The sequence below is a fragment of the Microtus ochrogaster genome, chromosome 16 (genome assembly GCF_000317375.1).
Source record: "Microtus ochrogaster isolate Prairie Vole_2 chromosome 16, MicOch1.0, whole genome shotgun sequence".
Lineage (NCBI taxonomy): Eukaryota > Metazoa > Chordata > Mammalia > Rodentia > Cricetidae > Microtus > Microtus ochrogaster.
In genome coordinates this window covers 38703786-38728420 of record NC_022018.1, presented here as the reverse complement: position 1 = coordinate 38728420, position 24635 = coordinate 38703786, and the positions used below count along the sequence as shown (strand labels likewise).

The 24635-nt window shown below is 45.5% G+C and overlaps 1 protein-coding gene across 2 annotated transcripts in view; it reads right to left on the bottom strand.

The window, feature by feature from the left end:
- The window catches only part of Bphl (biphenyl hydrolase like), a 35305-nt gene that overhangs the window by 1255 nt on the left and 9415 nt on the right, over window positions 1-24635 (bottom strand). The window contains exons 4-6 of one of the 2 annotated variants that reach the window (XM_005355025.3): window positions 21932-22085; window positions 11397-11528; window positions 7935-8058 (exon numbers count right to left, since the gene is read on the bottom strand). In XM_005355025.3, coding sequence (XP_005355082.1) covers window positions 7935-8058; window positions 11397-11528; window positions 21932-22085 — 410 coding nt within the window. The remainder of the gene's footprint in view (window positions 1-7934; window positions 8059-11396; window positions 11529-21931; window positions 22086-24635) is intronic. The other variant, XM_013349089.2, reaches the window with a different exon arrangement.

The following is a 24635-nucleotide window of genomic DNA, read 5'->3' as shown; positions in this document are numbered from 1 at the left end:
CTGTAAATCTCTGATCTTTCAGCAACAGTACTGATGATGGATGCTCTTAGCAACTCAGTGGGCAATAGGGAGGACACTGGGGGAAGGCAGCCATCCTCAGAAGATGCTGGGCCTTCTGAAGGCAGCTATGCCAGTGGCAGGGGTGGGAGGACCAAGATAAATCAAGCAAAAAGGAAATATATACTTATGGTATCTTTTAGAGACAGCTGTAAAGTCAATAATGCTATTACTAATAACCAGAATATCTTAAGTTTAAAATGCGTTCTTAGAAGGGATGAGTTATTTGAGCCCCAAAGATGACCCAGCTACACTCCACAGGCGTGGGGATACAGGGATGCTCAAAAAGCTGCAGATTTTGGGATACTGGCAAGGCTCAGTTTCCCAGGATGCTGAGGTAGCAGAAGGACAAGTATAGGCCAAACTACAACCATTTATCTGAATTAAGTTGGGTTCAGAGGCCAAGAAACCCTGATCTGACCATCCTGAAGTACATCTAGAGATGCCCAACTCAGCTGTCACCTGTCCTGTTCCATTTCTACAATTCACTGGTTCCCAATAAGAACAGGAAGAGACCAGCTGTACATCCCTGTTTTAGTTATACGGTGAAACCTAAAGTTTTTCTACAACATGTCTAGATCTTGGGAAAATAAACATGAGTTCCTTTAAACTAAAATCATGAGAGAACTCCTCTAAATGCCAGGTGGATACATTAGTGGATGCAGGGATGGACAGTGGGTTGGTGAATGAGTGGATGGGTAGGTGGATGGATGGATGGATAGATGGATGGATGGATGGATGGATGGATGGATGGACGGACGGATGGACTGGATGCATGCATGCATGGAGAGATGAAATTATGGAGAAAATTATTCTCCTTGAAGCCTTTCCAGATTTTTATGCAAATCCTCCCTTTACTGTGTGGAACCTACTGTGAATCCTCGTGGGAACAGGACCAGAACAGCCAGCCATAAACACTTGGCCAGACAGCTGCTCTGCAGCTGACCCAGTTCTTACCCAGACAACAAAGGGATGCATGTGCCTCACGAGTGGCTTTCAAACAATCAGATTCTCCAGGAAATCTAGTAGGAAAGCCTGTCACTAAACACATCTCGGATGGTCGTGAAGGGGACCTACAGGGCGGATGTTCCTATTGGTTCTATAGCATGTGGCAGCTTTAGAAAGTCTAGATCTCTTGTGAAGAAGCTGTTAAATAGGGGTAAATCAGTGTTCATCTCAGCTGCAGATCCGGTCCCTCTCACCCTTGTCAGCTTTCAAGTGAAACCTTGAGAGCTGCCCAAGAGTGACAAGGCCAAGTGAATATGTTATAGCATCTTCACTCCGAATAAATGCGACAAAATTCTCACTACGCTCTGAACCCATACATCAGCCAGGAGAACTGTGGGGATTTCTGCTTTCTCTGGAAGCCAAAGGAGCAGATGGTTCCTTGTGAGGGGCTCTTGTCCATCATGAAACTGGACAACAGCAAGCTACACAGACCTTTCTCTCATCCCTCAATGGCAGACCTCCAAAGCCATGCAAACCTGGCTGCCCATAACGGGAACAGAAGGTTTTTTTTTTTTTTTTTTTTTAATGCTTTAAATTTTTTTCTTTTTAATTTATTTATTTATTAAGGGTTTCTGCCTCCTCCCCACCACCACCTCCCCTTTCCTCCCCCTCCCCCAATCAAGTCCCCTAAGGAAAAGGCGAAGATGTGAGAACTACAAGTTTCTTCCAACTAGTGAAGCCAGAAGGTACTGCCCCCCAGACATCACCCTAATGGTTGTACTAGTTTGGAGTTTGGGGGCAGACTATCTCAAGGGGACGTTTCTTTTCTTAAGTCTAATAATCATGTCTCATGCATGGAAAAGAAATGAAAGCACTGTGGTGCTCCCCACCCACCCTCGAGGGAGCACTTCCACCAGGTCTGCAGGACTAACGATTCACTGCGCTGTGTGGAGGACAAAGTCTTCCTGAATCTGCTGAGATACCAGGGATCCAGCTGGGGCCCACCACCTCAGAGAAAGACGAGCATAAACTGCAGGGGTCATGAGTGGGTGAAGGGTTTCACGGAGGCAGCATGGTCTCTGCACTGGTGGTTATAGCCTCCCCGAAAGCCACCAATCTTCACCTGAAAAATGGTACCCCTGAGACTATCATGGGGACCAAGAGAAAGAACACACGTACATGCACCAGTCTGTGGGCACTGTATCGGCATCTGCTATTGTTTTACTATATATTATATTATATTTTGTAAAAGACATTAGGATAGTTCTAACTGAGCATAGCATATTAATGAATATTCCGACTTGGGGAAACACAATTTATTGGTTGACATAAGACTTCCAATTGGGCTGGTGCATACCTTTAATCCCAACAGCTGGGGGACAAAGGCAGGTGAATCTCTGTGAGTTCAAGGCCAACCTGGTCTACAGAGTGAGTTCCAGGACTGGTTCCACAGCTACTGAGAAACCCTGTCTTGAAAGACTTCCAATTGGGAGATTTTTTTCTTCCCCTTAAGGAAAGTTCTGCAAAAAACATAACTAAACAAAAATGTGTTTAAGATTTTCCTGGAAAGGGTTAGACTCTGCTCCTTTTGAACGGAAAAGGCCTCAGTTTAGTGAGTGCTGGCAACTTCTGTTTGGAGCTAACCCTGTGGTCTCCTGACTGCTCTCTGCTAAGCTTCCCTAGGGGAGAAGTCATGGGGCCATGAGGGATGGGAGCTCCCAGAAAGATGTGGTCTACAAACACAGGCTGCAGCAGGTACCTTCTACCCTATATGACTGAGAAAAGGAACTCAGTTGCTAGTGTGACCTGGTCCCGCCTTCATGTTCCAATTCAAACTGCTCCAGCAGCCCAGAACATCTCACACTGGTGGCTAGACTTGCACAGCCAAGGAAGTCACAGGAAGAGGCCTTTCCTCCCTTCAGTGACCCAGACAAAAAGACAGTAACTAACCACTGTCTACCTAGATGGCCATTCCTGCCCCTCACTGACAGTCTGTTAATATCTCCTCCAGGAAAGCCACCTGAAGCCCAAGAACCCTGTAAAGAGGAGCATGTGCCTGTCAGACCTTCCTCACAGCCATGGTTCATTTCACATACCAGTTTGACTGGGTCTCACATTACCCAGATTTTTGATCAGAAATTATTGCAGCCATTCCTGTATGGGTTTGGGGATGACATTAAGACCTGAATCCATAAGCTGAGAAAGGTAGCTGCTCTCCCTAATGTGGGTAGGTCAGGTTGGGACATTACCTTGCACCTACACTTGACATACCAGAAAATAAGCTAGAGATGTCACTTGCAGTGCTCAAGGGCGCACAGTCAAACGGCTCTCCAGTGCTCTAAATCCCAAGGCCACAAATGCCAGTCATTTCCAGAGAAGACTCCATTGGCTTCTCCTCTTGGCTGACACAAACCTGCAATGTCACTCTGGACACACTAACTTTACCCCTGTTTGTTTCTGCTTGCCTGGCTCCCAAGACTGACTGACCACGCAGCTGGGCCACTACAGACTCTGTCCTCTGGTGCTTTCTGCTCCTGTTTGTCCACATGTTTTTTGCCTTTGCCCTTCCTTCCCTTCCCCCTCCCCTGACAGGGACAGAGCCTTTAAGATATGATAGAGAGAGTTATTCTAGAGGATGAAAATTAAATCACTTGCTGAGAGTTGTTGGAAAAGGTATGAGTAAGGAACACTTTAATGGAATGAACTACTCCCCTCACCCCCCCCCCCCGCACCATTCATAAGCTGGAATCTCAGCATCTTTAAAGAAGTGGCTCGGAGCCGGGCAGTGGTGGCGCACGCCTTTAATCCCAGCACTTGGGAGGCAGAGGCAGGCGGATCTCTGTGAGTTCGAGACCAGCCTGGTCTACAAGAGCTAGTTCCAGGACAGGCTCCAAAACCACAGAGAAACCCTGTCTCGAAAAACCAAAAATAAATAAATAAATAAATAAATAAAAATAAAAGAAGTGGCTCGGTACAGAATATGGTCCTTCGCTTATCCATTATAGACTAGTGTCCTCAGAAGAAAAGCAAACTGGGCCCAGTATCAGAGAAAAGACCGTCTATGAGCTGAGGAGTGAGAACTCAGAAGAGACTCAGTCTGTCAACACCTCTATCCTGGACTCTAGAACTGAGAGAAGATGGATGTTTGTGTTGTAAGCGATTGCTGTCTTCCTAAAGCTACCACATGTTGACAATATTGAGGCTGAGGGTGTTGCTTAGTGGCGGGATGCATTTTTAGCATGTGTGAGGCCCTGACCTCACCCCCGGCAAAGCAGAAGAAAGTTAATAAAATATTTTAAATAAAAAAATGTACTTAATATATCTATATTGCCAAACACGACACCTTAGCCTTACCTACGTTACATATGCTCAGAACATTTACAGCCTACAGTTGTGCAAAATCATCTCCCATGCCATGGACCTTGATCTATAAAGAAGCGCTGAGAGCATCATGCAGTTTAGTGAACCCTAAACAGGATGGAAAGTGGATGGATGCATGGGGGATGCTCTGGCAGTACTGCAGAGTTGAAAGTCTTCCTTAGGTGACAGGAACTCTCTCACTTTACAGTGGCTTAACCTAGCTGGGAAGCCACATCCTCTCCAGTCACTCCGGCCCCAAGAGCCTCTTCACGGCAACTCTAGAATATGATGGGTACCAATTGCCACTCGCTTGACAAGACTTCCCTGATGGCTGCTGGGACTGCTCTCATGCTTTGTAATGGGAAATGCCCACCCAGAGATTGCCAGACAAGACAGGTGAGAAGCCTTTCAGCCAGGAGGGAGGTCTGGCTTCACTGGAGCCCAGAAACTAGGATCAGAGCAAGAGAACTCCAAAGACAGGGTCTGTTCACCTTACTGCTGCAGTCAGAACAGCTGTGGCTGTGGACTTTCTATAAGAGTTTCTGTGGGAGAAGTCTGTTGAAATATGAGCGGCGGGGCTGCGTCCCCAGCACCCTGCCGCCCACATGGCTAGCTTAGCTTATGTCCCGAAATAATTATACGGAAACTGTATTTTTTTAATCATTGTCTGACCCATTAGTTTTAGCCTCTTATTGGCTAGTTTTTATATATTGATCTAACCCATTTTTATTAATCTGTGTAGCCCACAAGCTGGCTTACCAGGAATGATCTTAACTTGTATCTGTCTGTAGTGGGACAATCATGGCGACTCCCTGACTCAACTTCTTTTTTTTCAGCATCCTGTTTTGTTTTTTCCGCCTACCTAAGGATTGGCCTATGAAATGGGCCTAGGCAGTTTCTTTATTAATAAGAAATCATTCCCACATCATTTCTCCTTTTCTCTGTTGAATTAAGAGCGGCGGGGCTCTGTCCCCAGCATCCGGCCGCCCGCACGGCTAGCTTTATACCCGAAATAATTACACGGAAACTGTATTCTTTTAATCATTGCCTGGCCCCAATAGTTCCAGCTTCTTATTGGCTAGCTCTTACATATTGATCTAACCCATTTCTATTATTTTGTGTAGTCCACAAGCTGGCTTACCAGGAATGATCTTAACCTGCATCTGCCTGGAGTTGGAGAACCATGGCGACTCACTGACTCAGCTTCTTTCTCCCAGCATCCTGTTCTGTTTTCTCCGCCTACCTAAGGGTTGGCCTATGAAATGGGCCTAGGCAGTTTCTTTATTAATAAGAAATCATTCCCACATCAGAAGTCCAGCTGCCTAAAACTAAAAAACTAAAGCAAAGGCCTCCTTGCTTTTAAGAGACTGTGATTCCTCTCCTATGAAGAGAGAAAAGGGAAGTGAAGGAGACAGACTAGCAAAGCTGGAGGCTGGTCTCCTTCCAAGGAGGGAAAAGCAGCCTGGTGTGACTCATACAAGTAAGTGCTTCTTGGTAAAAACCCATGAGGACAGACTCTGCCTTTAAGTGCAGTTAAAGACGTGCCTGGCAAGGTATGTGGCGGCCCTGCATCAGAAGGCTCAGTACAGATGCACAGCAGGGATTTGCAGTTCTAGGAATCCAGTTTCCTTCTGTGGGCTCCCAAAGAAGCCAGCCACGGGCTTGCAGGTACCCACCCAACATAAAGGGCTCTTTTAGTGAAAGGAGTGGAAAACACAGGTTTAGAAAACAGTTGTTAATAACATTTTATCTCCAACCTATGAGTTCCAACAAATACGGTTCAAAGAAAATGATTTTCCACCAAATGTACAGGAAGAGCACATTTTCTCTAATATTGATGCATTCTGTTGCTAGGAGATAGGTTTGGAACAGAATTTTTAGTCTAATCTTTCTTACAGGCAGACATTTATTGAGTTTGGCTCCTTAAGGGGAAATTTCTGCATTTATCATGAGGGCCAGTGTGCAAAAACCTGTCATTTCTGAAGCAGAAGCCAGTTAACCAGGCCACTTAGCATGGCTGTCTTACCATCTCTCTAAGGGTACAGTCATGAGGGACAGTTGTGCTACAGCGAGAAAGTTCTGTTTTAGGAAAATATAGGACTTGTCATTTACTAACTCAGTAGCTTGAAACACTCACTGTTTAGCATCAACTGAGCTTGAATTCTATCTAAAAAAAATGGAACTACTTTCCTTAAGTTTCTAGTGAAGTATAATTAGATATCTTATGCAAAATATGTTTAAAACACAGAATTCAACGCAGAAGCACCACATTGCATACTCTAAACACGTGAAGTTAAAAGAGAACATAAAGACTGAGATGAATAGAAAGCATCTGGGAGATTAATAAGGAAATAAACTTTAAATTTTGTGCCATCGCCATGGCTCAGTATTATAATTTTATAAAAGTCAAGTTTGAAAATGCCTTTATTTATTATGAACTTCTAAATTTTTGTAAAAATCCTTTATGTTTACTCACAACCTATTTTTTTTTTATATTTTCGAGACAGGGTTTCTCTGTAGCTTTTTTGGTTCCTGTCCTGGAACTAGCTCTTGTAGACCATGCTGGCCTCGAACTCACAGAGATCCGCCTGCCCCTGCCTCCCGAGTGCTGGGATTAAAGGCGTGCGCCACCACCGCCCGGCTTCACAACCTAATTTCAATCCAGCTTCTACCTTTATTCTGTACATAGACGACACTCCTCCCAAAGTGATCGCTATTCCTGCTCACATTCTTGCGTTTGTTTAACTCATGCTTGAACTGCTGTAGAAGGAATATGGAGGATGAAGAATGGCCTTTCAATATAAAGAAACACACACACATGCCTCAAATATAGGGAGAAATATGACTTACTATGCAATTGTATTTTGCTGTGGAATAAGAAACACCCCTACCCCTCACTTCCAAATCCCCAGAGAAGCCCAGTGCTAAGATAGGCTTAGAAGACTTGCTCACAGCCAGTGGAGCTATTGGAGGTGCCAGCTTTCCCTGCTGGGCTCCAGGGACTTTGAGGACAGAGACCTAAACTAAGTGCTCAGCATGCAAAGTAGTGCTGGTCCTCCACAGACATCAAAATCAGGCATGTGGAGGGCCTGAGCACATACTTAAGGTGGATATGACTTGTAGTGCCTACGATATAATTTTAGAGAGAAAAAAAGCCTCAGACAGAATATGACTATATTTTTGTGGGTGACTACCAAAGGACAATTTGTTTCTTTGGTTTGGTTTTATGAATTTTTTATTATTGTTTATATGAGCTAAAAATTCCAAGGAATATTGAATTTTTACCAATGGTGCTACAAATCTAAAGAGATTTTCTTGTTACAGAGCCCAGGGACATGTTGGCCTCACTATGCTCAAGGACATTTATCAGAGTCTCCCTGCTGTGGCTCCCCAGAGCTTGGAGCTCAGGTCCTCTGTGCCTGTGCTACTCGAAATACCGCTCTCTGACCGGATGGGGAACACACACCCAGAGCCCCCACTTCTCCCATTTCTTTTCCTTCCTATGGCTGCTCTCACTTCCTCAGGGGCTTTGAGGCACCCAGGGGTTGCCGAGCTGTAACAAGACTCACCGTGACCCTTTCACATGCTCGTGAAGAAAGTCAGCATGAAAGCGTGGGACCAATGGATCCTTCTCCCCGTGCACAATGAGGGTTGGGCACTGGATCAGGGGCAGCAGGTGCCGACAGATGTTACCTGAGAGACAAGAGCACAGGAAATCCCCTCAGCACAGTCTCTCTGCAGGGAAGAAGCAGAACTCTGTAGAGATGCCTGTTAGGCACCAAAGGCTTGGGCTCCAGAGAGCTGCCATTAGGAAGTGGTGAAAGCCTCAGGGTGTGACCTTGTGGGACATCCTTATCCTTGGGGACGTGCACCTGAAGGAGACTGTGGAACCCCAGCCTACCCCTCTCTCCTTCCACTCTCTGACTTGGGATGTGACCAACTTTGCTCCACCAAGTGCTCCCAGGGCCTCACCATAGACACAAAGGCATCAGAGAGCTTGCTCATGTCTGGGAACCTCCAGAACTCAAGCCAAGGTAAAAGCCTTGTCTGCTGTCTCAGGTGTTCAGTGATCCACTGACACACATGTCCCTCTATCGTGGCTTCACTGTTGGAAGCCAGTTTGATGTGGGGTTCCTTCCAGTTTTACCGCTCTTAGGTTTCCCTCTTCTATTTCCATGCTCTGCTTGCTTGTTTTGATACTCTACTAGAAAATACAGTTTTTCCTGATGAAAATTCATAGTTTATGTAAAACAGTAGACAAAAATCAAATGAGGAAGCAAGCAAACAAACAAACCCCACAAGTGTTGTTATCACAAAGAGGCAGCCTGTCAGCCACGTTGATGATGATGCCTGACATTTGAAACCTTTCCCGTTGAGGCTGTGTCTCCATGGCTGAAAGCCTAGCCTAAGAATGTAGGGACTAGCCTAGGATGCAGGGACTTCACGGTAAAGCTACCCTGTCTCAGTGCGTGTGCTTTAGCGACACTCCTGAGTACCACACCTGGGTGGCTCCCAGCCAGCTAGAGCTTCAGACTCAAACAGCAATGCTCACAGTTGCCCGTGGCTGTTATGAGATTACACACATGGTTCTGGTAACCATGCTATTAGCTCCTTCCTCCACTCCCCTCCCATCCCTGCCTGTTCTAAATGGAAGGTGCTATAGAACTGAGCTAGATATGATCCAGCGTAGGTGGCGCTGCCCACCAGGTGCCAAGCCTCTGCCCTTCTCTTCAGCCGGGGATTGCTCTCCAGCAAGGGAGAGTGACCAACTGACTGGGGAAGTACTTCTGTCAGCACACACCTGTCAGCTGGAAGGGGTGGCGTTGATGAAAGCCAGCTGCACAACTGCTTGCTGTGGCGGGAGATGGTAATGCTTACCGCTCTTACACTTCTTTATTTTATCTTTTTTTTTTAATTTTGAGGCAGGATCTTGCTGCGCATTTCTGGCTGGACTGGAAGTTACGATGCAGCTCAGGCTGGCCTCAAACTCTGTCTCTGCCTCCCAAGAGCTGTGATTAAAGGCACATGCCACCATGCCAGAGTATCACTTACATTTTAACTCATTCAATACTGAAAAACATTAATAAATTAGGAGCTTTTTAAAAATCACTTTAACAGCACTTTCATAATAACTGTCCATTGCACTCTACCATAACTGAATATGTATTACCTCACTTAGTCCCCACGAGACTTTATGCGGTAGCTATTAGTATATTCTCCAGAAACCCAAAGCCATTCTGACAGCAAGTCAAGACCTCAAACGCAGGCCCTGATGACCCCACACCTGTGCAATCACTCATGCTAGACCAGGTGCCTGTCAACCTGAGGACACAGACACGAAGGAAAGAGTCCTGTCAGAGCAGCAAATACAGAAGGGAGACCAACTATTAAGGCCTGCTCTAAGATGACTTCCATATTGAATTCTCTACTTTAGGATGTGCTTCTGAACTGTCAATTTAACACTGTTTCCATCTCTTTCTTGCCTCCTCCCAGGAAGCGCCAAACCACACGTCTCAGTGTGTTCTTTTCGTGGGGAACTGACTCACTCCGTTTAACAGCATCCTTTTCTGTTGTTTTAAGTGCAAAGAAACACATTTTAAGGACTTGTTACTATGGATGAAAACTGCATTTCAACGGGATCACTGTAAGGCACGGATTTGCTCTTTTGAACTTAAACCAAACATGTAACATTTCCAAAGTCCCTTTCATTGCGAAAGCTTTGATATTACCGATGAGTCCCTCTGGAAAGGATTACCTAATAGATGAAACCGTCCCTTCAGACACACGCATTCTGTAACAATGTTTCCAACAGTAAATCTCAGCTACTCCAATGCAGCAATTACAAAAATAAAAAGAAGAGGGGAAAATATCGATTCCAAGGTGCTTGTTACAGTTTGGATCTGAGTGTTCCCTAGGGCTTCCATGTTAGAGTGTGTTTCCCAGCATGGAGCAGGAGAGAGACATGGGACCTTGAAGAGGTGGGGCCTAGTGGAAGCTCACAGGAGATTGGGGGTGTGCCTTTGGAGGAGAGGTGGACTCTCAACTCTTCCTCTTTTTCCTTTTTGCCATTGAGGTAAAACTTTGCCTTGTCAAATTCTCCTACCATGGGGCATTGCACCACCTGGCCTTGAAGGCAGTAGTCTGCCTAGCCATGGACCAGAACCCCCAGAACTAAGTCACAATACACTTTTCCTCTCAGTAAGCTGATTGTTGCAGGTGTTTGCCACAGTGACAGGAGGCTGACTAAACACAGAGCTACATAAGCCGGGCGGTGGTGGCGCACGCCTTTAATCCCAGCACTCGGGAGGCAGAGGCAGGCAGATCTCTGTGAGTTTGAGACCAGCCTGGTCTACAGAGCTAGTTCCAGGACAGGCTCCAAAGCCACAGAGAAACCCTGTCTCGAAAAACCAAAAAAAAAAAAAAAGCCAAAAAAAAAAAAAACCAAAAAAACAAACAAACTAAGTTCTGCTTAGAGATGGTCATTCTTACTGGAAATCTTACTAATTTGAAGATACGCAAAAGAAAGCACTTGTCCACAGCTCAGGTTATATCACTCGGCTCTGAAGTTGAAAGGAGAATTGAGCAGTCTCTTCCTCTCTCTGGCTCTGAAAAGCATGGCAAAGACTTCCTCCTGCTTTGTCGTGGAAGTAAGATGAGTCAAGTGTGGGTCCATCCAGACTGGAAAAAAAAAGTGTCTAATGGTGGCTCTCCTTCTAATGGCCTATTCTTCATTAGAAAGTAGAAACAGGTTTCTGGAGGACAGTTTCATGCTGCCACATATGGACTGAAGGGAAGGGAACAGATTGCCACGAAAGCCTCAACAATAACCTTTATTCAGTGGTCCTATCTGGCACTTACACTTACTACATGAGAGCTAAGATTCTGTACAGTAATCTGTGTCTCTGTTCGCATATTAACAGTGTGAGGATAATGGCTGTGTCTGTTTATTATGGAGAAATGCTGGGAAATCCAGGGAGGCACCCAAGCCTCCCCTGCAATTAGCAAAGGAACCGTTAGTCCGTGCAATTTACCATCTGGCAGTTCTTTAAACTGGCTGATGCTATCCACCCAATTCTCACAGGTTTTGGCAAAGTAGTCATATCCATATAGGGTTTCCAGAGGCTTCCTTGCCTTCTCACTCCATTTAGAAACATCTCGGATACCTGAAAAACAGAGGTATGGACGAGGATGTGCCCAATCTCAGACTACGGCAGTATCTTGAAGTTAACCCAAGCCAGGCTCCCTCTGGGCCTCACGCTCACTGTTCCACCTGCTGGGAAGACCTTTTCCAGTATCTGTGTGGTTCACTCACATCCTCTAGGTTTCTGTGCAGACATTAGAGAGCCCCACCCATGCGTATGCCCTCTGAGACTTTCCCTCTCCATCTGCTTTGCTTTTGCAGGGCTTTCTGCCTTACACTTGACTGTCCATCTTCCCCTAGGGAGGTGTGCCCAGTGCAAGGGCCTTGCTACGCTTCAGACCCTAGGCTTGGCCTCACACAAGAATAACATGATAAATCATTAGGACTGAATGAAGTCAGACCTGAGTCGAACACTTTCTGCTAAAGATTTTAAGATAAAAGGAAAAACATTTTTCTAATTGGTGTCTCCAGAGGAAGAATGACATTAGAGTTGCCTTTCAGTTTCTAGAGTGTTGTGTAACAGTTTCCTTCAATATCGAAACATTCTGTCTTGCACAAAGCTCCTTAAGCGGGAAGGCAAACAATTCAAAATAGCTTCAGGAAGTTCCTGAAACCAACCAGATTCACTAGGACCCCTCTCTGCCAGAGTAGGCAATAAAAGCCGAGAGTCCCCTTCAGACTCAAGAAGGCTGAGTTGTGAAGATGATGCTCAGAGAAAAGCTGCCAAGAAGACTCCAGGATCAGAAGCAGAAGTCGGTGGAACTGACCAGAAGAGATTTAGACCAACTGAGGCACCTGGAAAGGGCATTCTCCAACCTGATGAGTCACTTATGGGCTATGTAGTATACTCTGGGTTCCCAGCTTTGTGTGCTGTCACCTATAGTGGAGTGGGCTTTGGTGATAGGCTGTCTTTGAGTCATTTCTGCTCTTCGTAATGAAACTCATGGTTCACCAAGTTGGATTCTAGTTGTGCCCATACTTTGGTCTGTCATGGAATCCCTCTCTGAGGTTATTACTCACTGTATCTCCCCAGAAAAAGTCCTGTCATATTACATAGAAGGGGACTGTTCCTAGGAACTCCTGTGGTCTTCAGATTGTGGATGCTTGAGCCCATTATGCAAAATTACGGAGAACGTGCTCAGAACTGACACAGGAATTCGCAAATACTTAAACCATCTGTACATTATTTTATTTTAACTAATGTAATTTAAATGCTATACAAGTAGTATACTATAATGTTTAAGGAAATCGTGACCAAAAACATCTGTATATGTTCCGTGCAGAGGTAATTTAATTTTTGAAGACTTTTGGCCTTGGTTGATTGACGCACAGATGCAGATATAAAAGGCCAACTACTTAGAAAAGTTTTTTCTGGTACATTGAGAAACAAATGATGCAAAGGCTGAAAGAAATTGAACAGACTGCTGATAAATCCTTAACATAAGCCTTTATTCACATGGCCATGTCTGGCATTTCCACTTTTTACACAGGGCTCTGTTGAAGAAAAGGGGTGTAGAGCTAACTCCTAAATATAAGCTGTATTATAGATTATCAGTTGGTAGGAAAGATACAATAGCTAACGTCTACCTTTAAAATAACACAGCAAATGTCATTTACTCAGCCTGATCTTTCCGTATTGCCTTAAACACTGATCAAGATCGTGGTGCTCCTGAACATATTAAATGGTGCCTATGACAGCCTTTAGCACATGTATTGCTCAAGGACACACCAGGAACACACACTGATATCAGATGGTGATTTCTGTAGAGTACTGGCAGTGCCCAGTTCTCAAGGTACACTTGACGAACGGGAGTGCTCAAATGGAGGAATCACTGTGATTTACAGATTTGCCGCCTTCTGAAGAAGATGCCTCTGCCTCTGAAGATTGGTCTGGATAATCAGAGGAAAGCCCAGGTGAGTTGACTGTAGAGACTAGAAGGGTTGAATTACTTGGTAAATAGGGAGAAGATGTCAGAGATGGGTATGGTGAGGTTGGTTAAAAAATAAAGAGGGGCAGATTTCAGAATGGAAAGAAGAGCTGGAGGAGTGGGGAAGGGAAAGAGCAAGATGTGAAGAAAGCCTGGGGGAGGGAGTTCAGTGGTAAAATAAATGCACGTATGCAGCTCCTTGTTTAATTCTTCTTACATCTCCTACCTCCCCAAATACAATACATTTTAAAATTACTTCTGGGATTGTGTGTTTGTGGATATGTGCATCTGAAGACCAGAGGCAGAGAGAGAGAGAGAGAGAGAGAGAGAGAGAGAGAGAGAGAGAGAGAGAGAGAATGTGAAGGGATTGTGTGTTTGTGGATATGTGCATCTGAAGACCAGAGGCCAGTATCAACGGTCATTCATCCTCAGGTACTGTCTACCTTGTTTGATGACACAGGCTCACAGGCCAGGCTAGGTTGGTTGGTTAGGGAGGCCCATCTCTGCTTTTCCAGCACTCAAGCCTGAGCCATTGCACTCAACCTTCCATACTGCAGACAGAACGCATGTCCTCATGCTTTTGTGGCACCTACTTTACCAGCTGGCCTTTCTCCCCAGACCCATGACCTACAATTCTCATGCTTTCACAGAGTCATAGTAACTAGAGAATAGGTTTGAGGGAGTCTGTAAGAGAGAAAGCAAACCCTGACAACAGGGTCAGGCAGCATCAGCAGAAAGGAGGCAAGGCCAATTGGAGTCCATGCTCACTGTTTCCATACAAGAATGACATGTGGTCTCTGCACCCAGCAGCCAGCAGTTTCTTTAGTGCTCATCCGCTGGAGATGGTAGGAGGGTCTCCAGCAACGTGAGGGCCAAGGAGTGCACAAACTAAATGGCAGATTTGCCCACTGTAACTGTGAATACAACCCAGTGGTGGGAACCAGGGCACCACAGCCACAAGCAGCACCACGAGAGAATCTTAGCAGTGTAATGAGGGGAAAGAACAATCCAGGGACAGCAGTACATGCAAGAAACCCTAACACACATACAATTATCATCTTGGTGTGGCCTGATGACAAACTGTTTTTGCTTGGGAGCATCAGCCTATGTGACCAAAGCACAGGAGGATCCGGGTTCTGGGGAGGCAGAGTGAACTGGGGCAAAGTGCATAGATATAGCAGCGTCAGCAGGATCAATCTGGGCTCCTGTAGGCCCACAAGTAGCATAGTTTACTTATGCCAGAAGGGTTGAATTATAATGACTAAATATTAAAAAAAAGAGATAAAAAGAAGCTTTAAAAATCAGTTAGGGAAAACCGAGTTCCTTGTGATGTGAAGGCCAAGAGCTTTTGAGAATCCAGTGGATTAACGCTCAGTAGTATCCCCACTGAATCACAGGGCTGCTGTGGGGCAGCCTGGGGTTCTTTTAATGGATTAATTTATGTACAGTTTCAGAATGAAAGGTGTTTATGGAAATGCCAGGTCTGCAGCAAGCCTTCAGGATCCCAGAGGAAAAAGCATGAAATCTCGGCAGGGGATGGGGGGTGATAGGGGACCCAGCTGCCACTGGGGGAAACCAGAGGTCTTTCAAGCAGTGATTGGGAGCACAGATTTGGAAGTCAGAATGATTATGTAAGAGTCCCAGCTCCTAGACTTGGCGCTGTGTGAAACCAGGCAAGTTACTTAACCTTACTGCACTAATTTCCTAATCAGAAAATATGAATTATATTAACACTGAGAATAAAGAGTAAATAATTGCACAGAATTTGCTGACAACAGTGCCTGGCATGTAGCATGTACTCAAAAAGATTCTTTGTGTTTATATATTTATTTCTGCTTATTTATTTAAAGAGGAAGGCATTTCTGTTCCAAAGCATAACCACTATCCAGAATTAGTAATTGTGCTTCATAGACAAGTGCTCAGAATAACCAACTGAATGAAACTGTCTGTTGAGTCACAGCAGAATCTGGATCCCCAAAGACACTGACGTTGTCCCTCTACTTCGTTTAGAGCATATAATCTATGCTAAACACCAGAAACACAAAGAGAACTTACTAATTAAGAGTTAATTCAGTAAGCACCAAGGCTGCTAAGTGCCTGTTCCTATCAATACAAACTTGGATAATGTGGTGATCTGAATGAGAATGGTCCCTAAAAACTCATATATTTGAATACGTGGCTTCCAGTTAGTAGAACTGTTTAGGAAGGATTAGGAGGTGTGGCCTTGTTGGAAGAGGTGTGTCCCTGAGGGTGGGCTTTGAGGTGTCGAAGGTGCATACCATCCCCAGTTAGCGCTCTCTGCCTCCTGCTTTTGGACCACATGTGTGCTCTTATCTACCACTCGGAACTATGCCTACTTGACTGCTGCCATGCTTCTCACCATGATGGGTATGGATGCCAACCTCTGGAACCACGAGCTCCATGGTTCATGGTTTCTTTAATAAGAGACCATGCTTTCTTTTATAAGTTGCCTTGGTCATGGCATCAAAAAAGTGACTAAGACAGATGGAGATACAACCTTTATCTTCAAGAGCCTTACAGCCAAGGGTTTGTAAACAGCATCTGTGGCCCAGCAGCTGTCTTTATCCACAAGAAACACAGCCAGGACACCTGGTGTCTTGAAACCACAGAGCACTGAACTTTACAAATACTGTGTTCTCCTGGTGACATTTATTGCTAAGCAGGTCCAGTAAAAGAGATTAGTAATAACTAACGCCATCCACAGCAACTAGAGTGCACTGCAGTGGGACGGCCAGTATCGCTCTTCATTATAGGAAGTGTTTTAAGTAAAACAGTGCACGGAATGCAGGAACGGCAGCAAGTTGACAGTGGATCTATTGACGCTGATGGTTTCTGAGGACTAACAGGCAGGCGGCATGCAGACTACAGGAGATACACTGGACCAAGGCATGGTTTGTGATCTGGATAGCATATAGCAGCACCAAGTGTGACAGAATGTTCCGGCATTCTTCTCATTGTGGCCCACAACTTAAAACATGAGGATGGATTACTCTGGAGTTGTTCATTAAAGACTTCAGAACATAGAGTAAAAGCTAGAGATAGTAAAGCCAAGGCTGTGTTCGGATCTGAAACCAGAGTGTACTGTGCTCCCTGGTGAATCATTTACCAGGGTAAGACATTTAGCAAGAGGAACAGGACAAGGGGAAGGACTGAGTTCAGTTTTTAGATGTGGCAACGTATCTGTATGGCAACCAGATATGAAAAAATTAAATGAAGAACCCAATATGTGGGGCTTGGAAGCTAGGAGAAGACAGGGAGGGGCACAGAGCGAGGACACAGCTGAGCATGGTAGAGTGTGCTTGTAATCTGAGCTGCTCAGGAGGCTGAGGAGCGAGGGCTGTTTGAGTCCAAGGGCTTCATGCCAGAGTGGGCAACACACTGGTGATGCTGGCTTTGAAGGTGTGTGTGTGGGGGGGGGTGGAGTAGAGGAGGGTGGTAGGTGGTAATTCAGGCAGTATAGACTTGTCACACCTGCATGAGGATCTGAATTTGACTCTAGAACCCACATCAAAAGCCTAAATGCAGTGGTGCATGCCTGTAATCCAGGTGCTGGGAAAACAGAGACAGGCAGATAGATCCCCAGGGCTCACAGGCCCGTCAGCCTTGCCTAAGCAGTGAACGCCAGGTTCAAGGACAGATCCTGAGTCAGAAAACAAACAACACCCCAAGTGGACCTCTAGCCTCTACTGCTTGGGCACAGACACAGGCACCCACACTCCAACACATACATGTGTGCATGTAAGCTCCCCCCCCCCATGCACATACATGGAAAACAAGATCGGAAAGCAAGAATGGTACTTGGGGAACTCAATGACACTGTCCCACATATCAAAGCCAGACAGAAAGCAGAGACAGATGCCAGGGCCATGACGACGCAGTGGCCAGAAAGGCATCTGGAGGAAGCTGGAGAAGGTAGAAACTGTACCATGCACAGCAGGAGACTGCTTTCAATGACCATGGTGGGAGGGATTCAAAAGTAACACAGAACAGCCAAGTGTCCTGAGGGTTGGTTACATGGAAGGCACTCTCTCCACTGGAATGGTGGGTCAGAGGTCACTTTCCAGGATGAGGAAGTGGCAATGGTGGTTAGGGAAGGAAACAGAGACACTCGAGACAGTGAGTATTGTGGGACTGAGAGAGCTTTTGTTTCAGAAAGCAGGGAAGGTCAGCACCATTGTGATGGGAAACTTATTCTATAGTGACTAGGGCGAAGGAGTAAATAGATGGCAGTACTTGGGGCAAAGTACCATGGTGTGGGCATGTGCATCCCATTATGGGTCCACCGGGCATAAGGGCTCTGGGACGCCTTGAGGTGGTACCCTGGGAGCTGGGTATTGGGGTGACTACTGAGAAGGATGTGCCTGGGAAAGGACAAGGTGCATCCCAAAGGCAGCTTTATAAAGCAGGACGTGTGGGAAGACAGGGAAGAGAGGAGCCAGATTGGCAGGGGCTGAGTGGACGTCTTTGAAGTTACTAGAGGACTTATTTATTTATTTTAAAGTGGGAGATGGAACATCTTGACTTTTGCCTTACAAGGGATTTTCTGCTATGGAGAAGAGAATATCCCATGAGCCCAAGGTTCTGAACCAGGAGAGTGAGGGAAACCGGGAGGGGGCGGGGGATATAACTCAGGAGTCATTGCGTGGCATCAACAGAACAAAATCACGGCGAGACACAGAGGGCAGAGGAGAACTGAGCCCTCCATGGAAACTTACAGGCATCTGTTACATGTTACATGCAACTGTTAGCTGAATGACAGAGGAAAGCCAGCAAGGAGATGGGGGCAGTGTTCAGTTTTAGAAGATAGTCCAGTCCATGTTCTAAATTTAAAGAAGTGAACCCGTACAAAGTATGTTTTCCAAATCTAGGCAAATTAAATACAAATAGCAAAAAGATATCTAAGAAACCCCAAGTATTTAGAAATTAAACATTTCATTTCTAAGTACCTACGAGATATTATATTAGAAAAGATATTTTGAAATATCTTTTGATGAGTGAAATATGTAACGTGGTAACATGGTAAAATTCGTAGGTGCTATGATGGCTAATTGTTGCTGTCAGCTCGACAGCATCTGGAATCAACTAAACCCAAGCTGATGGGGACTCTGAGAGATTTTCTTAATCAGACGAATCGAAGCAGGAAGACCACATTCTCTGCTGTCAGCCCCCAAAAAGGACCTGGAAAAAGGAAGTTTCTTTTCGTCTGATTGCCTTCCTTCTTGCTGGCAAGTCTATCTTTCAGGTTGTCACATGTGCTGGGTAGTCAATACCGCACAAGCGAGAGCCGTTTGGGAAGAGGGAGTGTCAATTGAGAAAATGCTCTCACCTGATCGGCCTGTGGGCAGGCCTGTGTTGTATATTTTGATTGATGATTGATGTGTGTGTGTGGGGGGTGGGGGGCTTGCTCATTGAGGGTGGAACCACCCCTGGGCTGGGGTCCCAGGTTCTCTAAGAAAGCAGGCTGAGCAAACAAACAGGAAGGAGCAAACCAGTAGGCATCACTCCTCCACAGCCTCTGCCTCAGTTCCTGCCTGGAGTTCTTGCCCTGACTTCCCTCAGTGGCAGAGTGACCCGAGAGTTGTAAGGTGAAATAAACCCTCTCCTTATCCTTCCCTAGTTGGCTTTTGGTCACTGTGTTTTGTTTTTGTTTTTGTTTGTTTTTTCGAGACAGGGTTTCTCTGTAACTTTGGAGCCTGTCCTGGAACTAGCTCTTGTAGACCACGCTGGCCTCAAACTCACAGGGATCCACCTACTTCTGCCTTCCTAGTGCGGGGATTAAAGGTGTGAGCCACCACTGCCTGGCTTTGGTCATGGTATTTTATCACCGCAACTGGTACCCTAACTAAGACACTGCAGCATTCCTTCACCAATATGCAAACCACCATCTTCAGGATTCCAATGTGGACAGAAGACCAGCAGCTATCTGAGAATCCTCCAGGCCTTCAGAATGGAACTGCTAAGACATCCAGCCTTGCTGATGGAGGCATGCCTGGATTCTCAGCTGCTCCAGTGTGAGACAGCCCTGGTTGGGGTGCCCAGACTGCATCCTGTAAATCAATCTAATAAATCATATATATGTATATATATGTATATGTATATATATGTATATATGTATATATATGTCTGCTCTAGATCTAATAACCCATATACAGCATTAAATGATATATTAAAAAATTAGCATCTCAAATCAACAACCAAGATTTTAACTTTGAGATTACAGGGCATAAAACAAATCAGAATCCAAAGAAAGCAGAAGGAAACAAAAACAATGGAAGACAAAAAAACAAAACTGATGTGTGTGGGATGTCCTTTTGTAAATGTGTTGCTTTTATTGATTAAATAAAGCTGCTTTGGCCTATGGTAGGGCAGAATATAACCAGGCTGGAAGGGATATAGAGAGAAAGAGGGAGGATTGAGAGAGATGCTACGTCACTGCAGATGTTCAGAACTTTTACCCGTAAACCATAGCTTCCTGACAATGCACAGATTAATAGAAGTAGGTTCATTCAAGATGTGAGAGCTAGCTAGAAATATGCCTGAGTCATTGGCCAAGCAGTGTTGTAATTAATATAGTTTCTGTGTGATTATTCGGGTCTGGGCAGCTGGAGAATGAAAGAGCAGTCCCCAGCTACACAAAACCAAGTTGGTACTGGAAGCTGCTTCTTTGAAAAGTGAATAGCCAGGAAAAGAGGAGGTGATGCTGGTGACCAATGTGTGTGGGAGGTATTTCTTACAGACCTTACAAATGCAGCATGTGACCCAAATATCTAAGAGAGTAGTGAGTGAGTGCTGCTGACAAAAATGTGTACTGTCTTTGACAATATTATACCTGCCGCAGTGCGGAATGTTCAGCAGAGAGCAGCAAAAGGACCACAAGTCACTCAAGGCACAATACCAGGTGCCTATTTTAATAAAGTTGTGGGGCCAGATACAGCATGGTGAAAAGGAACTACAGGGAAAGGGGGCGGTATTTTGGAAGAGGAATCATGTTTACCTTTGAAGCAGAGAGGAAGGACTAAGCAAGGGAAGTCAAGGATTTGGAAGAAGCAGAGGTGCCAGCAGCTGTGGGAACTCATGGGTGGCAAACAGTGGAACAGCCTACTCTGGACAAGGCAGACCCTGAGGCAGGCGGGAGGATGGTGAGGACAGGTGGAGGTCAGACGAGGATGGTTTCTCAGTCATCTGTCTTTAAGAGTTTCAGATTGCTTTAGAAATGGGAAGATGGTAGCGAACTAAGATTCCAGAACTGGATGTAGCCTCTGAGGAGCTTACAAGGTGAATGGCGGGATGCCTGGAAGGGCCAAAGCATGTGCAGGGCTCTGCCAATGTCTGTCAGGGCCAGAAAGTAAAGATTTCAGACTCTGAAGGCCAACAGACCCAGCCAAAGATGTACTATAGACACATCTGTGGAGAGAAAATGCTGGACCCAGTGGGAATAAACTGCTTCTGTTAGGTCATCTACGGCTTAGTAAAGAGACAAAAAGCTTCCAGTGAGAAAGGGAGGGTTGTGACGGGCCAGGGTGGAAGGTAGGAGTGGTGGGAAATCCAATCAGCTTCTCTTTTGCCCCAGTGATGGCCCCAAGCCCTGTGGTATCTCTCTTTCCTTCTGAGAGCGTGGTCTTCCCAATTCAGAAAGCTTGCTAGAGACTAAACAATGCCAGGGTTGGGTGTCTAATAATTGCAACCACCACTTCCCTCTGCTCTGGCTATTGGAACAGTCAAGGCAGCAGTACTAAGAGAAGAAAAACAAGAGAGTTAAGTTAGGATGTAGATGTAGTTTGGCCTCTAGCTCATGAACTAACTTTTCATTGGTGCCTCAGCTTTACAAATGCAAGTAGCAGGCTAGCATCGAGCCACAGGCTCAGGGCCACCGGTGCCACTCTGGTGCCCCGAAAAGCGTCGAGGAGAAGCTTAAATGAGACTTTAGCCAAGAAAACTGCACAGATTATTGTAACCAAAACATAGGTTAAATTTTCAGCCTAGTGCTTCCTCTAAGACTCATTATATTCATGCATTCACTCATTCACGACTTTCATTTTGAGACAAGGCAACGCTACACTGCCCATGCTCGCTTTGAACTCAGAATTCCCCAGCCCTAACCTCCCAAGCGGCTGAGATTTCAGGCATGCATCACTGCGACTGGCTTTCACATTACTTTAAATGAGGTTCTGAGTAACACTTCAGAGCGCCTCCTCCTTCCTCCAGGCTCACTACCCGTGGCAGTGAACGTAAACACTGCTCTCCCAGAGCTGTGGCCTGAGTCATCCGAGTTTCGCTTCTGGAAATAGAACACTACCCATCTCTAGGTTGGTTAAATTATATGACTTTCCTGAAAGCGCATTCTTCTTTTGACCTTAGAGCTGAGAATCGCAAGTGGGTGAGCGGCTTGTCACTCAATACATATCAAAACAAAAGATGGGGGTGGGGGGGAGCAAGGAGGATCGTCAGGACACCATCTATGACTGGCAGAACTTACCCTGGTAAATCCTGCAATCTTCTTCAGTGACGTAGGCGTTCGCTCCCCAGATCACCATCTTGCGGATGTAAGATGGGTTCTTAGCAGCAGCAATGAGTGCAGTTATGCCCCCGTCACTCCAGCCCAGGAGGGAGACCTGCTTGAACTGCAGCACCTGTGGGCAACATAGGAGAAGCCATGGCATAGCTGCTGTTGACCTGTGACAAGCACAGCAGGACACGGGGCCCAGTGACCACTCCACTCTCTTTAAAGAACCTGGGTGGTGGCCATCAGAGTTCTACAAGTCTGCCCCTTAGAGACCTCGTGTCAATTGGCTTTGCTACAATGTAACTGTCATAAAAACTTGAGTATACACCATTATTTTGACCTATGCAGGAAGCCTATCTTCTGGCTGGATAAAACATCAAAAGAGAGAATCAGCAGAATCAGCAGAAATCCGCTGTATTTGGGTAGGACAAGCACCAGGCGTGCATACACCCAAGCAAGGCTCAGAAGGCAGGCAATTCTGTAGATTGGAGAGGGGCATAAAATAAAAGGCGGCAGGGTCTCTGGTGAAGCCACAGCTGCCACTGTGGGAAGAGCTGCCTAGAGACAAGAGGGAGCATGGTGTCGCTGTAAAGCTGCATCCATCCTTGGGTGAGCCAACCAGGACCCTGAAAATGGACTCGGAGAGAAAGCTGACAAACATATGAAAGAGGCTTCTAGAAGTAAAATGGAGCGTCTGAAAAGATTAAAAATAAGGAACCGACAAATGCTGGGATAATTGCTGGTGGATCACACGTGTGTGTGCATACTCTGGATAACCATCTGACATTAGCATGCAGAATGTGGATACATTCTCTACAGCCTAGCACACTACCTCCTGGATTCACTCACCGGGAGACAGACCCAGGATATAATACACACGGCACTGCTCATAATCACAATAGTGACAAATGTCCCTGAGCACCTTTATAGCAAAAAAGTAGCTTAAAGTTAATTCTTTACCACTAGATGATGCATGGAATAAGACCGTGCATACATCCAGTGAATTACAGCAGCTAGCGCTCTCTCTCTCTCTCTCTCTCTCTCTCTCTCTCTCTCTCTCTCTGTCTCTCTCAACAGGGTTTCTCTGTGTAGCTCTGGTTGTCCTGAAACTCACTCTGTAGACCAGGCTGTACTTGAACTCACAGAGATCTGCCTGCCTCTGCGTCCCTGAGTGCTGAGATTAAAGGCGTGTGCCACCACCGCCCTGTTTCAGCAGCTCTCTTGTACCTCCTGGGGTTACATTCCAAGATGCTGCCCCACCACAGATGATTTAAAACATAGATGGAACCAATCTACACACACACACACACACACACACACACACACACACACACACACACACACACAGGCACATAGTTTGGGTAGGATGGATGGGCAGCACACTTCATTGTACCACTCAAAATCGCAGGGAATTTAAAACTCATGACGGAATGCTATAGATAATATTAACGAACTTATATTTCAGAAAAACAGAAGGAAATATTTTGGAAGTTTTCCTCATGAGGAAATGATACATGCTGGAGACTGGGGGAGATAGTTCTATTGGCAAAGTGTTTGCAGTACAAACATGAGGATCCGAGTTCTTTCCCAGGACCCAAGAAAGCCAGCCATTGTGGCACATCCCAGCTCTGAGTTGGAGACAGGAGGATCCCTGAAGCTTGTTGGCCATCCAACCTAACCTACTTGGTGACCTTCAGGCCAATGAGTGACCTTGTTTCAGAAAACAAGGTGGAAAGCAACTGAGCAACAATAGTTGTTGTGGCAGACATGTTTAACCTGGTTTGAACATGCAGAATAGACACGTACTGGAACCTTACTTAACCCCCCTGGAATGTACAGCTTTTATGTTTTAATAGATAAGCTAAAAGTAAACTTAATTTAAGTTATAAGGCACTATAGATTATGAATTAATTATTTCTGCAATTTTTCACTTAATATTTCCACAGCTGAAACCACAGAGAGTGAGATCATGGAGAAGGGCAGTAAGTGTATGTTCGTCGGGAAGGAAGCAGCATCTGCTTGACACATTTTCAAAACAGCAAACTTGGAGGATGCAAGGCGAAGTCTGATGCCGTTGGTATCACACCTCTAATCCCAGCACTCAGGTAGAGGCTACCCTACTGCTAGTGCGGCTAGCCAGGGTTACACAGCAAGACCCTGCCTCAAAAAAATCAAAATAACTATGGAGGACCAAAACTGTGAGCCTATTTCCACCTTGTCTGAAGGTCAGAGAGTTTTAGCTTGTTCAGAGTTGTTGACAAGTGTGGCTACATCCTGACCTAGGGTGTGGTTGCTTGGTCTCTTTGGCATTAACATGGCCCATAGAGATAGATTTACTCCAGCCTGACCAATGGTCAGGATATTCAGGCATACCTCTGCTCCTTGGACACTTGGTCTAGGGTGGGTTCACTGCCTAAACAACTGAATGCCAATGATTTGATGTCTCAGAGTTGAAGCAAATAACTGCCCTAGTTGTCCGTTTGTACCCTGTTAAAGCAAATAACTGCCCTAGTTGTCTGTTTGTACCCTGTTAAAGTGGTCTTTTGTCTTCCTCCCCCTTTTGCTGGAAAAATAAAAGCAGGTGAATTTCAGTATTCACTCTCTCCCGATACTACTCTATGTTTCTGTTTTATTACTTTTAGTTGTGTCTCTGTGCTCTTTGCTTGTTTTTCTAATC